This window comes from Triturus cristatus, chromosome 2_2 (assembly GCF_964204655.1).
Source record: "Triturus cristatus chromosome 2_2, aTriCri1.1, whole genome shotgun sequence".
NCBI lineage: Eukaryota > Metazoa > Chordata > Amphibia > Caudata > Salamandridae > Triturus > Triturus cristatus.
In genome coordinates, this window is record NC_140582.1 from 59,278,013 (window position 1) to 59,300,574 (window position 22,562).

At 41.9% G+C, this 22,562-nt stretch overlaps 1 protein-coding gene across 2 annotated transcripts in view; it reads right to left on the reverse strand.

The window, feature by feature from the left end:
- SDAD1 (SDA1 domain containing 1) overlaps nucleotides 1-22,562 on the reverse strand; it is a 148,222-nt gene that overhangs the window by 117,412 nt on the left and 8,248 nt on the right. For both annotated transcript variants that reach the window (XM_085640981.1, XM_085640980.1), the window contains exons 2-4: nucleotides 13,489-13,593; nucleotides 12,999-13,097; nucleotides 5,371-5,481 (exon numbers count right to left, since the gene is read on the reverse strand). In XM_085640981.1, coding sequence (XP_085497107.1) covers nucleotides 5,371-5,481; nucleotides 12,999-13,097; nucleotides 13,489-13,593 — 315 coding nt within the window. The remainder of the gene's footprint in view (nucleotides 1-5,370; nucleotides 5,482-12,998; nucleotides 13,098-13,488; nucleotides 13,594-22,562) is intronic.

Consider the following 22,562-nt stretch of genomic DNA (forward strand, 5'->3'; position numbering starts at 1 on the left):
CGCACAGCACTCGAAGATGAAGGTGCTAGTAAAGGGTCGGTTCCACATTTTCTGCGACGTCTAGGAGGCTCAAGAACTATTACAACAAATATCAGAGAAGCCATAAGCAAGGAGTGTGTGATCAGAGAAGTGGACTATAGGGCATTTTCGGCAGTCCAAAAATCAGGGAACCATGATGACAATATGGGACACTCCCTTTTTCTAGGTGTTGACTCTCAGGGTCGTGGCTTATAGTCCTAACTTTATAAGTTTCATTATAAAGTTGGTGAGCCTTACTTAGATAACTTCTCATAAGGGGGAGCCTGTGGGGATCTAGCGGCCGTAGAGCAAGGGTGAGTCCATTTCCATAAGGGGGCCTTTCCCCCTTTTCTTGTCCCTTTTTTTGTTTTTTCCTTCCTCTTTTCTGCTTTTTTCACCTTCCTTTTAGTTTTTTGCTGATGTGTTGGGGGGGTAAAGGTAGGCCGATCAATCTGGGTACAAGGCCTGGGTGCCAGATTCTTGGGGGAGGGAAGCATGTTAGGCGTGAGTGGGATAGCGCACCACTCATCAGAGCTCAGGGGTGGGGAGTGAAGGAAGAGGGTCTGGGGGGGCACTTCCTAGGTGGAGTGGCGGGGTGAAAGGAATGGAAAATATGGATCCAGGTTTTCCATTACTTAATTTAAGCAGTAAGGAAGGTTGAACAGAATGTTAGTCTGGTTTGAGGGGAGCTTCAATCAGCAGCGCGGGCCCCTCCATTTTATTAGTTCATGGCAAGAGAAAGGAGGGGCACAATTTGGGAATTGTGTACTTTTTTCTGTGAAAAAGACTTGTCTGCTCTCTGTAGTGCCTCGGACTAAGGGGAAGGAAGCCTATATAGGTAATACTCCCCTTTCTTTTCTTTCTGGTTTTTAGAGCTGTGAGTAATTTCCTGAAGGTAATGTCTTTTAATGCAAATGGGCTCAACAACGTTAAACTTCAGGCAATAGAAAGCTGCGTTTTAGCCGGCAAACCCTGAAGTGATCTTGATCCAGGAGACCCATATCCCAGTTGGTAAACTGTCAGGATTCTCGATGTTTAAAAACTTAGCAACATGTAGAGGGTTTTTGTCTGCTCAAGCAGGTCATAGGGGCACAACACTTCTTTGGGCAAAATGGGCAGGTGGAGAAGTGGTTAACAGCACCAGCAATACATAGGGTCGCCGGTGCTGTGTTGCATGTTACAAAATCTTTACATTTGCTAGCTTTTACGTGCCATTGGAAGACAACATTAATTCATATGTGAATTTATTTCAGTCATCTTATGCAAAACTCGGGCAGGCGGGGGGGGGGGGGGTGGCTTTTCGGCAGGGATTTCAATTTGTAGCAGGATCCAAGAGTGGATTCCTCTGTGAAGGCAAAAAAAAAAGACAAAACCAAAAACATTGAGAATCATAAGGAACTTCTCGCTTTAACTGACCCCTGGAGGGAAATTACATATACCTGCTTTTTGGGGAGGTTTCATACCTCCTCTCATATAGATTTTTTTTTTAAATCTCGAGCTCTAATTTACAAGTCTCAAACCAATAAGCCTAACAGATTCTCCGATCATGCAATGATTAGCCTTGAGCTAGAAGTCACGAAATCCCCAATGGGCCCTAGACAATAGGTGTTAAATAAACAATATCTGCAGGTGGAAGGGTGGGTACAAATTCTTAAAGATGAGATTAGGGAATTCTTGACGATTAATATTAAGACCCCACCTGAGGCTATGGTTTGGGACTCTGAAGGCATTTATCAGAGGGAGGATAATAAGTAAGGATGCAGAGAATAGCCTCAAGTACAAAAACACAAAAACGGATTTTAGAACAAAAGGTACAACAGAGCTATGCCAGGTTTCTGTAAACTTCAACCAGGGCTAACAAAAAGGCATTTGACACTGCCAGACAGGCAATGAGTGAAACATACTATGCTAAATGTGCAATACTTAGCCGGATTCAGTCACAAAAAGTTTATGAAGAAAGTAACTTCACTGGCAAATTGTTAGCATGGCAGGCACACGGAACAAGCAGCCAAGAATCGGATAAAAACCTTGAAATGTCCAATCACTGGAATAATAAGTAGGGAATCAGAGATGGTTGGAGAAATCCTGTTAAACCATAATAGACAGATTTATTCACAGAATGAGTCAATTGATAGACTCTCTTTAGAAAGATTTTTAGTAGATTGTAATATTCCAGGCTTAACTAGAAAAGAGGGAGGCAATATGTCTCGACCCTTCTCTAGGGAGGAATTTTTAGAGGTCATTACGAATCTGCCCAACGGGAAAGCCTGTGGCCCGAATGGATTCCCTGAGGAACTTTTTATAACTTTTTTCCGACGTTTTAGACAATCCTCTTTTATCACTAGCTAATAGAATGTTACAGGAAGGTGACATACCAGCTTCTTTTTTTAAGAGGAATGTGGTAAGCTTTCTGAAAAACAGATAAGGCGGCTGAAGATCCTAACTGGTATAGCCCTATCACATTGTTAAACACAGATTAAAGAGAGTTACAAACCTACTTGCAAATAGATTCAATCTAACAGCCGCAACATTGATCCATTTAGACCAGAACAGCTTTTTAGCAGGCAGGTAGCTGGGAACAAACACTCACTATTTGGCGGAAGCTTTGGATTACTTTACTGTGAATAAGATACAAACCTTGGTGTTCCTGCTAGACGCAGAAAAAGCATTTGACCTCGTGGTCTAGGAAACTTTATTTATTATCTTGACCAGATTTGGTATTCCATCCTGGCTCATGAGGCGTAAATATAATGTGTATTGTAAAGCTGAATCAGGTATTATCCTTAATTCAGTTGAAGTGGGGCAAATAAAGGTATTGAGGGGCACAAGACAGGGGTGTCCATTATCCCTTACTATATTTGCATTCTTTATTGAATGACTAGCTAAAGCAATCCAAACTAATAAAAGTATCCAGCCTCCACTCCCACAAATGGATAAAATAAAATTATATGCTGACGAAATCATGTTAATTCTAGATAGTCGGAAAGAGACTCAAGACAAGCTTTTTGAGATCTTTGCTCAATGAGGCACTGGCGATAAAGAATTTTTAAGAGGAAGACAGAAATAATACTCTGTGGCTGCACTTCAGAGGTCCTACTTCCAGACTTGGCTGTTTGCGTTAATTCCCAACCAAAGCGCTATTTGGGGATAAGGTTCTCTTCTAAGATCAAGGATTTGTATGACTTTAATTTATCTCCCCTTCTCACAAAAAGTACAAAACAAGTTCTCTCTGTGGATTTCTCTCCCTTTGACGATTCTAGGGAGAGTCTCTCTAATTAGAATGTTGGTTCCCCCTTCAATTTTGTATCCTCGGCCACCCTGTGCGTGTCAACTACCCCATTTTTGAAGCTGTTGAGTCTATCGTCTCATCTTTCATCCGGCAAAAATAAAAATCACCCAGTATTGCATTAAGCACTTTATATGAATCACGGGTGAATGGAGGATTAGCGCTCCCCAATCTCAGAGATTACTACTATGCCAGTCTTGCACAATTTATGTCTAGGTTCAATACAAAGACACTCAGGGTTTTTTTATATAAATTACTTTATGCAGATGATTTTTAAAGAGCTTAATATCCCGGACGTACTAAAGACGACTAACCTGCCTATAAGAGTACACTATAAGAGCTTGATGTGGCTCTTTCGGAAACGTGGCGATCTCTATAGGAGATACTCCATTCCCCAGATCAATGTGGCGACTCCCTTGGCTGCTGTGGATAAAAGTCCAGGGGGGAAGCTCTTATCCGAAATTGTTCAAAGGTGGGATAACGCAGGATATTGGAAAATATCCGACTTCCTTATTGGGGACAGATGGCAAAACTTTGGGGAAGTAAGACAGTGTATACAAGATGACTTTCTCCTCTCTGGCACATTTCGAATAGTTAATAAGGTTCTATTGGATTTGGATTTAGACCAGATTGTTAGCAGCAGAGAGCTGGCATCTGCTCTAAATGAAGATAGGGCTTTAAAAAAGCCAGGGCAATGGAAAAGAATGCTTTCAGTATGTAAAGGCCTTGATTCCGCCCAAAAAGCAATAAAAAAATGGCGCAAATACGAAGGCCTCGAAATAAATGACAAATAAGATGTGGAAGGAAGTCACTATATCACATTTTAGTGTGTTAAGAGAAGCCAATTGGCGTTGGATGCTTTTTTTCTCTAAATGGCTTCTATATAGAACCCCAGCTTTTTTTTAACATATATTAACCCGGCCCTCCCGGGTAACTGTACCCGGTGTATAGGGCATTCCCCGGAAAACTGGACATATGTTATCAGCCACTGTGCAGCTATACAGGGATTTTGGATTGAAATATTTTAGCACTTTATAAGTGTATGGAGGGTCAATCTGGCTCCAACTATTTGGCTGAGAGTCCTTGGCTATGACCCAGCATTGGGGCTGTCCAATAGGTGGGTAAGATTTGCATTTATCGCAACAGCTGTAGCGCGATCTCTTTTACTTAAAAACTGGCGAACTAAGATAATTCCCTTAATGAAGGATTGGCTACAAAAAATTAGACAAGTAAGAAACAGGTAAACAGTTATATGCAATACGAACTGGGGAAGTTAGTAAGCTTGAGAAACTCTGGGGAAAATATTTCCAATCTTAAGATGTAGGAGCAGTATGAAAGGGACTGATTAAACTGCCCTAGATCTCCTTCCTCATCGTATTGTAGGCATTTCGTGACCTATTCTCCCTCTTTTTGTCTGGTTTTAAGTAAACTTCATTTACAGATTTAGAGATTTTAGCATTTTCTGCTAGAATGAAATTCTTTCACTGTAGGATGCTGGACCCTGTGTATTTATTCTATTTATATAATATGAAATGATATTTGTATTGAAGACTCATGTGTAATTCATTATTAATATTCACTGTAACTTATATCTATGTTACTGCAATACCTGAACACTAATAAAAATTATTTAAAAAAATAAATCTTATGTTCATCCTTTCCCTCAATGCAACTTAGGGGAAAGTATGTCTTTGTATGGAGGTTGTGGGAGAATCTAAAATGTATTTGTAAAAATAAAAATAGAAAATCAATAAAAAAAAGGTAAATTTTTTCTGAAGATTTTTCTTTGAAATTAAATGTAATAAACATGCTGCTGGGAGTTGCTATTAAAATTGACACATATCAATAGGGTGATACCACCAAGAATGTTTCAGCAAAAGGTCACACTACCGCTACCATTAGCAAAAAAATGTTTTGGGGAAGTTGGGGGTGAGCTTTTTTCCATCTCTAGTTTCACTTTGGATTTCAAAAGAGTACCACATATGAGGAATACAACATTAGAGGGCTGAAAGCGAAAATGTGCGTCATGCCTTCTGATTTCCTCTGCAATTATTGTCATTTTGTACCTTTCTCAGTAACTTATCGTGGCACCTGAGCAGCTCGAAGAACAGTTCCAGCAAAACTGTTGGATTTATCAGATTCTTGTTTCTCAACAGGATCAGAGCTTTGCAAAAAGTCTGTTAAAAAAAAAAACAATAGTATTTGTTTTGTATAGTGCACTTAATTAACAAGGTATCAGTGGGAGTCACATGCAACAAGTGAACAGAAAGTCAAACCTTAATCGTTAAAAGGAGATTATAAAAAAAAGGGTAGGAAATTCAGAAAAGGGGTGGTGGACACAAGGCATACCAATAGTAAATGAACAGAGATATAAATGTTATCACTTTTGTTGTGCCTCTAAAACATGAGGCTTTGGAGAAAAATTAAAATAATTCTAAACTAGGGTACTGGAAATTAGCATGTTGTGCAAGAGACAACAGCATACAGATCATATAAGTTAGAACACACTGGTCAACTCATCACTCAGATCAACCAAACTATCATGCCTAGACCGATACTACTACTGTTAAACATAACACACACATGGACCCCTGAGCCATACCATATCTTAATTCTGGAGACCTACTTTCCAGAACACTATTACAGAGCTCTGTGCAGTGATAACATTTAATAACAATTTGGTTTACTGGGAGTTTATTTTTAATGCCAAATTTAATTTTCTGTTTTCAAACAAAAAATTATGTGACAACTGTTTCTTTAAAGCTAGCATGACCCAAAAAGAGTGTTGGTGGGCTGAACAATTAAGACAACCAAGCAAAAGCTAATGTGGCTGCCAAACAAAACAAATATAAAGTGTATTATGAAAGTAGGAAGTCAGCTTGAAGTATAGAAGGAAATGTAAACCGGGTCAATATTCTAAAACCATCAAAGTGTTTTTGGGCCTGCAGAGTAGTGGAGGTTTTGTCTCTGGTTACTTGGTTTGCCTGAAGAGTCTATGGGAGCAAAAGCTGGGCGCTTTGTCTAGGTGTAGATGAGTGAAAAGGTTCATTAGATACTAGAAGAGCTATAAATAAATTTAAATCTAGAGAAATTGTTATTCCCAGTAAAGATTCTGGTACTGAGTTTGTTGACACACAGTATGCTAGTTCTGATTCTACTACTAAAGTTTCTGATGAAATTTCAAAAACATTTACAAATTTCAATCAACGTGACAATGGCCAACTTAGCAAGTCTGAAGATTATTCAAAGGTGAAATGGGTGTTATTTTCATTGTGTGCTATTTATTTATTTTGTTTACTTTTCCACACTTTCTCAGCATAATGACTGTTGTGCTGTTTTCCCTTGAGGTCACATGTTCCAACATACACATTCAACTGTTCAACTTTGAGTTTGTGCGGTACAGTAGGTCTTGCAAATGCCCTGGAAAGACCCCTGTTAGGCCCGTCAGCCTTAGGGTGGTCTTCCCCCAAACCTTTTGCCGTCTCCCCTTCTGTTTTGCTGGATTTGGTTTTTGTTGGCCTTAAGTCTCCATGCACTTTACCACGACTAACCAGTGCTAAAATGCTTGTAATAACGCCCTAAACATGGTAATACTGAGTTACACATGATTGGCATATTTCATTTACTTAAAAGTCCTTACTAAAGTGGTATACCATATATCCAGAGCTGGCTAATTAAAGCCTACTAGTGGGCCTGCAGCACTTCTTGCGCTACCCCCTTAATTAGCCCCACAAAACATGTCTCAGCCTGCCATTGCAGCCTGTGTGCAGTTTTAATTTGCAATACGCCCTGGCAAAACAAACCCCTTGCCAGGCCTAAAACTCCCTTTTTAGGTCTTGCCTGACCCAGCGCATGCGCTGGTCTGGCGAGACATTTAGCAGGTGGGTTTAGAAAGTGCTACCCACATTTTTGTGCTGGCGACAAGCTACAGTGCACGATGGCGTGTACGCGCACAGCTGCTCCCCATATGCCTCCCTCCCTTCTCGCCCAGCCATCTGCCTTTCCTGCGCCAGCCTTCCCCTCCCCCCGCTGCTGCGCGCGCATCCTTAGCGTGCGTCATCGCGATCTCTTTTACAGTGATCGCGATCGCGATGAGGGTAACGCGGTAACTCATCGAATGCAAGCATGTGACATGCTCCAGACTGGAGGCTTCACATATGCACCATACCCCTCCCCCTGCTGCTGTTCGCGCATCCCTAGCGTGCATGATCGCGATCACTTTCGCTTTTACAGTGATCGCGGTCGCGATGAGGGTAACTCGGTAACTCATCGCATGCAAGCACGTGACATGCTCCAGACTGGAGGCTTCACATATGTGCAACAATTCATTTATGTGCACTAAGCGTGGATCACTTCGTCACAGGGCACCAAACAACTCCACTTAACTGCTCGTACTGCATATGACCGGAAAGGTCCAATCATTCTTATTCAAAAGGCATTCAACATCTGTAACTTAGCCAGTGGAATGGGACTATACATGGGTGGTCATAGACTGGCTCAGATGTTCAAACACACTGATAAATATGATAAAGGTCCTTTATCATAGTCAGAAGGCATCTTTCATTATTAATCAACAGCTTAGTAAGGGAGGGTGCGGCAGCGATGCCCCTCTAGCCCATCTCCTTTTCGTCACATCCATCTAACCTCTGGGGTTTCTTTGCACAGTAAGATGAGATTCCTGGATGCCAACTAGGCCCCGCCACTGTGAAAGTCCGATAACATGCTGAAAATCTCTTAATTATTTCCACCTCTCCTGACTCTCACACCCTGATCACGCAGAACTTAAAGCACTGGTACATTTTTCAGTTACAAGATTCTTAACTTCAAACCTGAAGTCATGGTTTGAATATTTGCTATACAAACCAGGAACACATTCAAGACATAACAAGCATTGGCATAGCCAATAGGTATCGCTTTTGGGAACTTATAGTATTTAGTTATGCAGCACAATATCCTTGGTGCAACAACAACTGTTGCAAGGCTAAACCCTTGTAAGGTCCCAAAGGCGAGACCTATTGGCTATGCCAATGCTTGTTTATACATGCAAGTCATCCCTATGGTAGGCCATAGGGCACGGTGAAGTGCATTTAAAAAGTTCGACATGTACTTTAAAGTTTTACATGTCTTGAAGTGGAAAACTCCTAAATCTGTTTTTTAGGTCTCGCCTGAGCCAGCTCATGTGCTGCTCTGACGAGACTTTAGTAAGAGGGCTTCAAAAATCCGACCACACGCTTTTTGTGTGGCCTAAAGCGTGCGGTTACGCGCACGGTTACCCGCACAGGCGCCATCTGGCTTTCCTCTCTCGTCATGGCTCATTAAGCGCATCGCTCTCGGGTACCCATACAGCACGCGCACATCGCATACCACTCGCCAGACGTGCCTCCTTGGTTTTTTTTTTACTTTCAGCGTGTGGCGCGCGCACTTGTTGCTAAGTGTTATCCAGCATGTGTGTTTTCATTCACTGACTTGCAGCTCGAAATAGGACTTGAAGTAACAATTCTTTCCTCCACTTTGCCACCACTAGAGATACACTTAGGATGTACTCTACACCTTCTGCGAAGCGAGCAGCGGGCTGAAATTCAATTAAAGCTTAACCCATGTGCTCACAATACAAACATCAGAAATAACTACTCTCTCCATTATTCCCAAGGCAGAGGTTTGTTGTTGAACCACCACCGCCTGGAGTAAGGTACATTGATTTACAGGAAATTGCCCGCTCATACACGTATTAGTCATTTACAAATACTACTGTCGCAGCCAATGAACCCTGATAAGCTGCGGTTATCTGAGCCGAGTGTGTCATCAGCGCATCAGTGTCTGTTTACAAACAGCTCCCTTCCCTCCACCTCTCCCTCCCCCCTCAGAGTTCAGGAAAATATATGTTCCAAATGGTCTCGTTTGAACCACACGCAGCCCCGCTCACGTCTCTTCTGCAACCTGCCTCTGTCCCGCCTAATGTGTTCGAAGAGGGCATCTGAACAGTCAAGTGGAGCAAGTAGAGAAGTAAAGTGGTTTTCATGGGAAAATCTTCTTCTTTAATTAAGAACAAAAAAGCATTTCTTTCTCTGGTCCTCCATTTTAGGTCTTTTGTTTGCTTTTAATGCAAGCTAACTCATTAGGTGAGTACACAAGAAACTCTGCCGGTAGAGGCTTGGATTTTTTAATCAGGAAAAAGGCTGGCGTGGTTGCTCAATAAATGTCGCTGATGGACGGCCGGAAGTATGCTAAGTGATGAAGCAACCTGCCTGTTGTTGTGAAGCTCTTCCAGGCGAGTGCAGGCCGTTGAACCAATGAGCAGGCAGCTGCTGTATCACGACCAAAGGCCTATTTTCTTTGTGTGCCCATTAGTGCCACAAATACAGGTTAACCTCAAACAGCCCTGTGTCCAAATGGTACGTCAAGGAGGAGTTCAAAGCAAACACACATGTTGATTGACACTTCCGGATATGTTACTTCCATCAGGCTTTTTCTTCGTAAGACATTGAAAAAACAGAGGTTAAAGTAACTGAATGAGCGATAATTTTGTCATATAAAGAAGAAAGTTGCTGTAAAACGGATAGCTGTGAAGATATATACAATGCCCTTATCAGTTCCACGCATGTATTCCGAAGAGAGGTTCTTGTCTCTTGAACCAGTAAATCCGGACATTAATTTTAAAGGTTGAGTTGTGTTGAGAAAGGGTGTTACAAATACAGAGACAATGATGGCTTGAAGCATCTCTGGCTAAAGGTACCCACATCCCACTACTATTATGCGTTCAGAGAAAAAACAGGGATATGTGTGTTGCTGCATCTGCTGTGTTGCTGCTTCCAGACTTAGTCACCACTAGTACACCGTCTGACCACATCACTGTTAACACAGCACAGTGAACAGAACACAGTCTGCATCTAAAAGGATTTTTAAAACTGGAACATCAATGTAAGTTAATGTACTTCAACTTAGGATAAACCATTAAAAAATAAAGGCAACAATTTACTAATAAAGACATTATTAACAAGCATTGGCATAGCCAATAGGCCTCGCCTTTGGGACCTTATAAGTGTTTAGCCATGCAACAGTTGATGTTGTTGCACCAAGTATATTGTACTGCATAATTAAATACATATAAGGTCCCAAAGGCGAGACCTATTGGCTGTGCCAATGGTTGTTTCTACTGGGACCGCTAACAACAGGGGAACCCTACTCACAAAGAACCAGGGTATTACGTAATATACAAAGACATAGGTTCCAGTGGATAATAAGGAAATAGTATAAATGATAATAATGCACAATCGCAATCACACTGTAAGGACTATAATGTCAGGGGGCAAAATGAATTCTCTACACAGTACATTCAAATAATTTTTATGAAAGACAGCAATCAGTATATACACTTCTTTAAATCAAAAGCTCAAAACTTGTACGTAGTGTCCCCAGGTGAAACATGGAACCAAACAGTGACTGTACATTGTGAAACAAATTTCTTAATACAAGGTTTCCATAAATTTATGTAGAACGGCCATTTGGGTACAGTTTAGCAACAGCTCACATATACAATGATGCAGGCTGGGTAATGGTCCGTCCTATACACTGGTCGACGGCGTTTCGACCCTTCTGCAAATGTGGGGTCTCTTCAGGACTGTCAATACAGGGACATCTAAAATGAATTAATAAAAATTAGCAAAAGGCCCATATACCGGCACTGATTTGCAGAAGGTTCGAAACGCCGTCGACCAGTGTATAGGACGGACCATTACCCAGCCTGCATCATTGTATATGTGGACTGTTGCTAAACTGTACCCAAATGGCCGTTCTACATACATTTATGGAAACCTTGTATTAAGAAATTTGTTTCACAATGTACAGTCACTTTTTGGTTCCATGTTTCACCTGGGGACACTACGCACAAGTTTTGCGCTTTTGATTTAAAGAAGTGTATATACTGATTGCTGTCTTTCATAAAAATTATTTGAATGTACTGTGTAGAGAATTCATTTTGCCCCTTGACATTATAGTCCTTACAGTGTGATTGCGATTGTGCATTATTATCATTTATACTATTTCCTTATTATCCACTGGAACCTATGTCTTTGTATATTATGTTTCTACTGGGAGGCCTATTTCTCCCATAGGATAACATTGGGTTACTGTATTGCATTTAATAAGTGATCACTTTTGATTGGGAGCTGGTAGAAATATCATGTTTGGTGTCTAAGGAAATGTAATTCAAAATCCTCTTTAATGGTAAAGTCATAATAGGGGGACTGGGTGTTGGCAGGATGGACCATCCTGGCGGGATGAGTGGTGAAGCTGTACACAGCACCACGTGCGGTTCAAAGAAACTGCCTCAGGTTAACACATAAGAACTTCACTCTAGCCTTTTGTGTCCCCAGACATCTTTTGACCACAGCAGGGAGGGGGTAAAACTCTAGAAGTTTCTTCCACTTCACAGCTGATACCAGTTATATTAGGACCCTCATATCAACTCTTCAGTTAACTTCTGAACCTATGGAGGACTCTGAAAACATTTTTCCAAAAAGTGATATGTGAACCAAGTGGAGACCGTGATCTACCTGCTCGCCGATTCACCCGAGGTGCAAAGCCGGTCGGCCCGACTTCACAGAAGTTCCTGCTATGTTCTTCTCCACAGCAGCAAATCCTCTTAGCGGCTCCTCTCTGGAAGAGTATGCAGCCTCCTGGAGCCCTCGTTGACTACAGCCTGTAGCTTTGTCCCGCTGGGGATTTTTGACTACCAAAAAAGAAACTAAGTCCAAATGTAGAAATCTTCACTGCAACTTCATCCAAAGACTCCTAGACAATGATGTCTCCTCTTCAGACACCGCTAGCCTCCTTTACTTGCTGAACCATATCATCTCTGAGATTTTGCTGCAAAAATTGTTTCAACTCTGAAGGGAAGCAGAGACCAGACCCAATCCACTTCATGGGCTTCTCCATTGCAGTCAGTCATAATTTTTGACTTTGCCCCAGTCTTGCACGACGCTATGTCTGAAGTTGGCGCTTCGAAAAATAGTGCCTAAAACATCACTTTAAACTAAACTACCAGCAAAAGAGGAAAGGCAGCCAATTACAGGAGGCCATCTACTTAACGCTGAGAGATCATTTGCTTCTAACAAAAAGTCACTTGGGCTCAGGAACAGAGCAAATTAAATGTGACAATGCAACTAAAATAGGAATACATCATTGTGCTGATCTATTGAGGTGATATTACTTTTTGATAAAAACTATAGAAAATGCTCATTAGAAAATCCTACTGAATTAGTCTGTGACAACGTGGACCGAAACACTAAGAAAGTAGCCGTCTTTTCTCCATATTTCACTAAATCAGACACCTTGTCATGCACTTCAAAGACAGGTTAGCCTATTCTGACTCACATTTACCCCCATATCACCAAAGACATCTGATCTGCTAGAAAAGATGATGATAAAAAACTGGGAATTAGATTGATAATTTAGCCCAATAGTTTGCATTCTGAACATTCCAGGTAATGTGTGAAAAGTCATAAGAATCCAGATTCTTAAGCAATGGCCTGACCCCTCTTCCCTCACCTCACCAATGCAAAAACAAGCGAAATTACAGAGTATATGGTCCTACGCAGCAGAAACACCTGAGCTTCAGAAGGTCTGAAACAGCAATCACTGTCCATGTTTTATGCTTCAGGCAATTACATGTGTAGGGTCTCAACAACCTACTTACCATACGAAGATCAACATCCAACAGAGTGTGATTATTGGAAAGGAGGTCCCTCAGTTGCTGTGGGAAGTCAGCAAGGTGGTCTGGATAACACTTGGCAACCTGTGAAAATATACTTTTTTTTGTTAAAACAAAACGTCACATGCTTATGTTGATTAAATGTATTATAATTAGCTGGCAAACCCAAACATCATATCTGCCATGGATAGATCTACTATCCAAAGAATTAATTGCCAATAATATTCAACTAGCTACATGTAACGGTCATCCAATTTGTACCCTATAACACCTGTAATTCAAAATGTATGCAGAATTTTAGTATGAAGCTGTGGGGACATGCTTTTTACAGTCAATTACACTTTCAAAAATGCTGATACCTTAATTATTTAGTTGCAAGCTTTTGTAATAACAGTTACTTCTTTAGACAAGCTTCAACTAAAGGTTTTAAGAGCTACTATCTATTAAATGTGAATAAGGATGTGTAACATCTTACCTGTGCCATAAACATAACAAGCTCTGCAAGGTCCTTATTGGATTTATCTGGCTGCAATTTGAAGATCTCAATATGAGACTGAAAATGGTGGTACTGTTGCAGAAACTAGAGAAAGTAAGACAGTACGAAATTTATTTTTCAACTACTGTAATAAAACACACAAAAACATACACCAGTGCATACAAAGACAATCTGTCAAGGTGTACATTTAGAACAAAAACATTTGGTGAGTTGTGACTGAAAACACCATTACATCAAGAGACACAAGGCTTGCATGACCACAAAAAAGAACAACCATAATCTGCTTGAGAGTAAAAATTTCAATGCAAATACTGCATATATACATAGGGTCTGATGGGGCAGATGCATGGTAGCGGGAAGAATATATGAATTTAGTTTTGGAATGCGCAGTGCCTGCAGTGACAAGCCGCCAAAAGCTATTTTCACTGTGAAGGACTGTATCTGTCCTATAAGAGAAACTAAGGTTAAGAATAAAATGCTATTTCTGCTAACTCTGGTTTGAGATAAGCTGTCAGAATTTTTAAACCACCTTTTCTAATATTTACTAAAAATCAAAATCACTGGAGAAGTCAGATTTCTGATAGATATTGAGGAAAGGAAATGTTTAAATACCTAGACCTTGTCTGTCTGAATCTCAAGTAGACAAATTAGCATTGAGCTGCCAGCAGCTCCCCTTAATGAGATTTTAAAAAGTATTACCAGAGCAAAAACGAAAGTGAAGTCCTTTTCACAAAAGACCTGGGTATGAGGTATGCGATTCCTCTCAGCTTAAGAGGGGCAGCTGTGGAGGGTTCAGGTACTTAACTTGAAAGGGACCAGGGTTACTCCTGTCCATTCATAGTTAAGAGTAATGTGAGAACCGGAGAAGACAAGCCTTTGCTCTATGGGGCAAATGCTGCCATCTGGGCACCAGCCCATTGAAAGGGGGAGCTTTTCTCAAAACCAGTTAGGTGGGCTTAGGAGAAGATGTATGCGTATTTTACTAAGTGCACCCCTTTCTGGGACACCAGAAACCTCAGGGGAGAGAAGAGTGAGGAGCGTAGGAGGGAGATACTTCATTTAATCTGTTCCACTCAGCAATAGGTTTGTGGGCCTCCTCATGTGCACTCAATTTAAGGAAATCGTCATCTCCTCAGTGTCACATCTCCTCTCCCCCTCAGAGAATGTGCACCATGTTATTGGATTTACATGCGTACATTCAATAAAATACAGGGTACCATCAAACACAGCCCCAGAGGCTGTTCACTTGTATTTAAAACGTTTGATGATATAACTCAAGTACACTAAAGTGCCATTAAGGTGCTATTAGTGAGGAGGGGAGGGGAGATGGAACAGTGTTTAGAGCAGGGATTGCTACATGCCACTATTGTGACCTCATTATCTTTTACCCACTGTGTTATTACCGAACAGTAATGCACAGACTGTCCCATAATTTACTCCTGGTAATATCCAAAACACATATGGAGCTTTGTTAATTGTAACACCTATATTCATCTATTCATAGTGCTGTATGCAGATTCGCAGACACCTGTGACCTTGACGATGCCCACGTAGTGACTAGACCTGGATAGAATTTCAATTACTCTGGAGTAATTGGAGTAATTCCATGTTACTCTTAGGCACATAGGGGGAAGCATTTGCAATGCAAAAAGTCTTGCATTTGTGACAGCTTAAGCTATCAGTATTGTAAATGACAATGTCCTTTATTTAAAGTTTTAAAACCCAAAACATAAATAAAAGGCATTGTCATTTACAATGTCAATAGCTCAAACTCACCTAACTGCAAGACCTATTGCATTATAAATGCTTGTTTTCTAGGTGTTTATATTTGTTACATATCATCTTCCTTCAGAATAACCCTGACCACATAAGAAGCAATACAGGGCAGTATGCTGTCTTTCAGCTGCTCCTTTAGTTAGCGCTCTGTTAGCAGGATCGGACAGGGACAGAAAATAGACTTGGGCACCAAAATAAAAGTGCCCCCCTTAGTTAATTAGGCAGTTTAAAAACTGGCCCCTGTTTGCAAATTGAAGCAGTTTTGAAGTTGTCAATGCATTCTGTGCAAGTATCTTTCAATGTATAGAAGACTGCATGATTTAAGGTTACTTCAGGCAATGTTTGTTATAATAACCATCCCACCAGACCATAAAACAGACACACAAACAGTCAAAACACAGGTCAATTCACTGACATCTTAGAGCAGCCCATTGGGCACTGCCTGGTTGCCCCTATAGGCAGGGCCACTGGAAATATGCGGCAGGAAATGGCCAAATAATGCAGCAGGATTGAGTAAATTATGCAGGAAGAAAATGTAAATTATGCAGCAAAATGCTGCATATTTTGGAATAGTAGCCATTATTTAGTCGGTAGGTCAAGAAATAAGACTTAGGACACAGCATTAATTGGGTTAACTCTTACATAACACCTCTAAGTACAGGCAAGGACATTGCTTTAATAATCTCTTATGGCGAGACCTATTGGCTATGCCAATGCTTGTTCTGATTATTATTCCAATTTGTATATGTTTAGAAATTAGCTATGGAACTTTTATTGTACTGTTGTGACAAAATGGCTTTGTATATACTGTTCCCAAATAGGTACAGAGTGTAAGAGTCCACAGTCCCCAGAGGTTTGGCAGAGGCTAAAGTTAGATATAACCTTACCCTCTAAAGTGGTAGCTTGGTCGAGCAGTAAGGCAGTATCAGAGGACAGTGTAAAGCATTTGTTGTACACACTCAGTCAGCAAATGGTCTCACACACACTCAATAACTGAACTCTAGGCCAATGGTTTATATATAAAAAAATATATGCTTGTTTTATATTAGAACCAACAATTGGAGTTAAAATATACATTCTCAGAATGAGATACTTTATATAAATACTTTTGCAATATGCAATTGACTTTTGTAAACAGTTACAAGTGGTTGCAATAGGCAACACTATTTTAAACACAATAATGCATTGAGTTCAATGGAAGTTTCAAGTTATTTGCCACAGATTACTTTTAGGATTACTTTTGGAATTCCAGGACTGGATCCTAGATTCAATCCGGGGTCAGTATTTAGAATCAAGTGATAAAAGTCGACTTCATTACTGTGATGATTTTTAGACAATATTTTGCTATTTTAAAAGTTGACACTTAGAAAATATTTAATAGAAAACAGTCAATGATTCCCTATGGAAGAAAATTCAAGTTGCAGGTATAGTATGTTCTCGTTACTTTTGTACTCCAGTAGTGGCTACCTAGACTCAGTACTGGGACCTTTATCCAAAACAGGTAAGCAATTACGTTTTCAGAAGTTATACGATTTTTAAAGAATATTTAAAGTTTGCAGAAATTGACACTTAGAAGAAATTTAACAGAAAAACAGTCAATGATTTCCTATGGGAGAAAATTGGGTTACTGGTAAGTACAGTTGTAAGTATTTTTCAGAGTCAGTGCTGGGCACCAAGATCTAGCACTGGGAGCTCACCTAAGAGCAGGTGAGTATTTTCGTTTTCGTTCCTCGGCTAATTTTTGGTGAATATTTTAAGATTTGAAAAGTCCACACTTAGAAGAAATTTCAAGAAAAAGCCAGTCAATGTTACCCTATGAAGAAAATTGAGTTATCGGTTTAAAGGTAAGTACTCGACTGGCAGAGTTGAGGTTCTGGGCATAGACTCAGGGGTCCCCCAGGGTCAGGTAGGTACAGTTGGTTCACCCCCAGCAGCACTAGCGCGGCCGGGTGCAGAGAGAGTCAGGCCCAATGTTATCCTATGAGGGATAGGGGGGCCTTGGGTGGGGGCTGCTGACTAGCAGGCCAGGCGGCTGTGGGAGCTGGGCTCCTGGTCACTTACTCAGGGCAAGTGGGGAAGTAGATAGGTGTATAGGTTGCACTGCCAGGGCCACCCGGGCGGCTGGGTGCATGGTGCTTTTGAGCCTTCGGGCGCTCAATTGATTTCAATGGGAAATCTCCGGTTTAGAAAAAGACTGCAAGCTCGGGGACGAGGATTCTTCAGGTGCCACCACCACTTCGAGAGGTAAGTTGGGTAGTTGGAGGATAGGTAGGTACCCCGGGATTGGGCACAGGGGGCCGCGGGTGCAGGGGTGCCTTTTGGTGTCGGGAAATCTTACCCTCTGTTGATCGCGGTTGGGGGGGCACCTTGTTCTAAGGCTGCAGGCTTCTTCAGGAGTGTCGAGGGAGGTCCTTGGGTGCCGGACTCGGGGTCACAGACGCCGTGGGGTCGTCCTCGTGGTCTTTGTTCACTCCGGCACAGGCCAGGCTTGGCTGGTGCAGAGTGTGCTGGGTTCGCGGTTCCGGGCTGCTGCCAGGGATTAGAAGTAGATTTTGTGTAGAGCCTCTACTCATGGGAGTCCCAGGTGCTTACAGCCAAAAGGTAGCCAGGTCCTCCGGGGTTTGTGAGGTTGCTGGCCACAAAAGATGCCGGGTTGGAGCAGGAGCAGGTTCGAGGGTCGACAGGCCGGTATGGCTGGGGCCAAAGCAGTTTGTGTCTTCCTCTTCTTAGCAGCTGCAGGGCAGGTCTTCTTTCTTCCAGCTCTTCTTCGGATTTTGGAATCTGGGGAAGGAAGGTTCAGGGTGCCCCTAAATACTAGATTTAGGGGGTTACAGGTAGGTGAAAGGCAGGGACCAATGGGTCCCTGTCCTGGGGTGGGTACACCCCCTATCCAGCCTCTCTCCTGTGGGACGGGGGCAGTAGCCTAGTCCTGATTGGGCAGGGCTTCCCATCTTCAAGATGGCGAGAGCCCGGAGATGTGCTTCACCTCGCCTCCCCCACCCGAGGGGTGGGGTTGGCAGGCTGACACATCCCCTGTCCTTATTTGGGGTTTCCGGCCAAGCTTCCCGCCAGAGTGGGGGGTTGCAGTGACCTGGGGAAGCTCACAGAGGCGGCATGCCTTTGAAGCTTCCCCCTGCCCATCCTGGGGAGAAGATTTAGCACCTCGCCCATGATGTGCATTGTTGCAGGCCCAGGAGAGTAGGGGCTCTCCTACCCAGGGGTCCAGCAACATGTCTGCTGTGTGGCAGCCTAGGCAGCCTCAGAACAGACGTGGATTGTAGGTTTAGGTTTCAGGGGGCCTCTCTAAGATGCCCTCTGTGGTGCTTGGTACATTAAATCCCACACTGGCATCAGTGTGGTTTTAATGTGCTGAGCAGTTTGATACCAAACTTCTCAGTCTTCAGTGCTGCCATTATGGTGCTGTGGAGTTCGTGTTTGACAAGCTCCCAGCACCATGTACTCTTAGATGGCAGCACTGCACTTACAGGACCCAGGAATGGACCTGGGTACTGTAGGAGCACAGGGTTCCTGCCTCGTTACCCACACCACTGGCATAGGGCACCCAGCTAGAGGGGTGGCTGATGTATGCCAGGGCAGTGTAGGTTGTGGGCATGGCATACAGGGATGTGTGGAATGTCGACTCTCTGTTTTGTCTTGTACCCAGACACTCAGCCTGCAAGAGCAGTGTGTGTGTGTGTTAGGGTACAGGGCCTCTAAGGGTGGCACAATGAGTGCTGCAGCCCTTAGAGGCCTTCCCTGGTCACAAGGCCCTAGGGTACCATTTACCAGGGGCTGACATGTGGCCAGGGTTTGCCAATTTGGGTTTTGGCTGTTAGGCAGTTTTTAGGGAAGGGACACAGGCCCTGGGCACCTGATTGGCAGGAGCCCAGGGCACAACAAGGAAAAGTGCAGCAGCTATTAGGCAAAAAAGGGGGGGGGGGTTACTGCAACAGAAACGCACTTTATTACAACTGTGCTTTAACCTTTTTACTGTTTTGGTTCCTGTAAGAAATTGGGTTGCTAGTCAAGAAGGGTGACTATCCATCCACTTCGAGTAATATTTACAATCCTTGTCAGGGTGAACCACTCAAGTCTCAAAATAAACTCGACCTCAAACCCTTGGTTATTATGGCACAGAGCAGGCAGACTTAACTTACGTCAATGTGCAAAGTATTTATGCAGTACCAATCCAATAATAAAGTAAAAATTTTAATAATAAAAATCAAATAGAAAAACGGAGTAAAAACGTAATAATGAAAATGGCACCAAAATGGAAAAACTCCAATAAAGAGAACCTGAGATATGATGTTTTAAGTTTTACATAGAAGAAGCAATATGTGGCAATGATGGTCAATGGTCTCAGTAGATGGGACCTAGGAACAATTAGATGCTGACCAAGCTGGAGCGCAGGTGGGACACACCAACCAGATTTGTGCCAGTCAAAGATATTAACTTCTGACTTCAAGTCCTAATCCACCACAGTGGTACACTTATAAACAGCCCATAGACCTACAGAGAGGCACTTAAGAGACTCGCAGGCTGTCAGACAGACCCAACAGCAGGTGCCAGTTCAGGTACATTTGACATTGGCCAGTTGCAGGAAAGGCCTATTGTAGCTTGCTGTATCACTGTAGCTTGAACAGGAGGTCAGCTTATGACCCTTAGAGTTCACTCCTTTGTCCTTAGTACGAGAGGAAGCAGTCATTCCTTCAGTGCTCCACTCAAGGTCAAGACGTCAGCTTCAGTCCTCTTCTGTTCTTCTTCAGGTCCTGCAGGGTACTGAAGTGGGTGCTTGGAGATGCTACATTTATGTCCGACACAAGCTAGTGGGTGGGAAGGACTCCTGGGCACGTCCTAACTGATGAAGTAAAATTGTCCGAAGCCAACTATACCCACTTTGGGTATTTACAAGATGGTGAAATTCTTCGGCTACACTCTACTTGGGCTCTATGGGCTGGGGCATTAGTGTGGAGTGTATTATGGTAATCCTAGTTTCCTCCTATGTCTAACACTAAAATCCACTTTGAGGTAGCCACTGTATCCACAATAAACCCAGAGACAGAAGTCTGGTAGAATAACAGTAGGCTTTTCACAGTGGTTACACAAGATTTGTTTTGGCATCCTTTCCCCTTCTTTTCAAGGGTCTCCCCACTGTTATATATAAAACCCAGAGACAGGCATCTTGGGGGACAAAGCAGATCCTTTAGCAACCAGATAGTGGATATACAAGAACTATTTTGGCATTCTGATCTATGCTTTATAAGTGTGCCTCAAAATGTTATATTTAGACCCAGCAGACGTCAAGCAGGATTTGACACTAAAATATCAAAAAAGATACTCCCCACTCTGCATATTCTGTGAGATTCAGAGGAGACATCTCCATCCATTCACATCAGCCTATTGTTTGTTTCTGGTAAGTGTTTCAGCTGTTTTTCACACCTATTCAAATGTTAATCTATGGCTGGGAGAAGTTTAAGAGCACATACAAATTAGCCTGCAGGAACTTCAGGCAGGGATATGGTTAACCTTCTAAAAGTTACTTTTCCATATTTACTAAAAATCTATCTTTTTCATAGAGTTGTAATTTAAATAACTATTAAAAATAGTTGTTTAATTATTCTTCTAGCTAGTGCCATTCCCAAACTATAGTATTAGTACTTTAATTTGTACTCTGGCTTTCTACATAGGACAGCTAGGTCTTCCTACCTCATCTTAATGACCTCAGTACTCACAGCCACTTTTATTAACTGCCGAGCACTCATGTATCTGCTGCTAATCTCAAGTCCTTTTTAGTGTATCAAATGATAATACTGTTTTTAAAGTTTTCTCAAGGTATTTTAACTTATTTTATGCGCTTGTGTTACTCAGATATTTCTTTTATCGACGCCTCATGTATTGCTTCTGTTTAGAGAATTTACACTGATGTAACAATTTTTATTGATCATACAATAAAAGTTATTGATACACTGACATAGGACAGCTAGGCTTGACCGTGAAAAATTGCTTTTGGGTGCTGGTCACTGTAAAGGCATGGTAACATTAAACGGCCCACCTTTAAATACCATGCAACCTCCCTTGTAGAAGGGTGACATATTTATATTTAGGGCTCCCGGTTTTATGGTATTTATTTTTTCGTCATTTCTGACTGTATTTTCGCTCATTTTTTTCTGTATTTATCCATTTTTATTTTATGTTTTCAATATAAACGAAGCTGCAATGGGTATTTTTTCACATTTATTTGACTGATAAATGTATGCTCGCATTTGAATATCCAAAAGATTTCAGCAGTATACAGTGCAATAGCATTGTAGAATAGCATCAATAATGCAATTAATTGGGAAATCTACTGTCTTTTTTCATCTCCTCTACCTCTAAGTCTGTACTCCTAGTGACCTGTCACTCATGATTGACTATAGAAAAAATGATCCAAAGAAGGTCTATTTTCCATATTTTTCTGTATTTAAAAATAAATAGACAGGAAAATAAATAGTTTTCTGTCTGTATTTGTCTGTAAAAATCAGTAAAAACAGAAAACAGGGAGCCCTATTTATATTTAACCCCTTGGACATGCATGGAATTCCCCCGCGGTGCGGGCAAATTCCACACGTGCGCAAATCGGATGGCCCCCGGCCATCCGACGCACACGCCCACCATGACGTCGGATGGCCAGGGGCCGTCCGACGCATGCAAGAGGTTAAAAGTGGGGTTTTGAAGTGTCAAGGGGGATTTGTTTTGGCAAGTTAAACTGCAGTGTTCAAACTACCACAGTTGGGCTATAGTGGTAGGCCTGAAGCCATGTTGTACAGGATGACTGTAGTGGATGGCACAATAGGTGCTACAGTCCACTAATAAATATATAAATGTATATATGTCCTCTGCCACTCTCAACACAACGGGTGCCAAGGTACACGGAGGCAGTTCCGTGGCAAATCTTCAACAACGTAGTCAGAGGACATACAAAACTGCGCACTCCGGCTCGTACTTCATTAAATAAATTTATTCCAGCTCCTTCAGAAAGTACAAAACTAAGAAACGCGTTTCAGCCACCTGGCCTTCGTCAATGTTAGTTACTACTCGAATTTTTCACCTTTTAACAAGGACAAAAATCATTGGTAACGAATTCATTACAAAGATGAAAACCCGGATCCTAATTTGTTAAAAGACTGGGCTGAGTTTTCCACTGCCTCAGCTAAAGTCATGGTGGGGATTTTAGTGAGATATGCCAAGAGTGACAGAACGAAATTACTGAGCGAGATCAAGGACATCAAAGGCCAGAT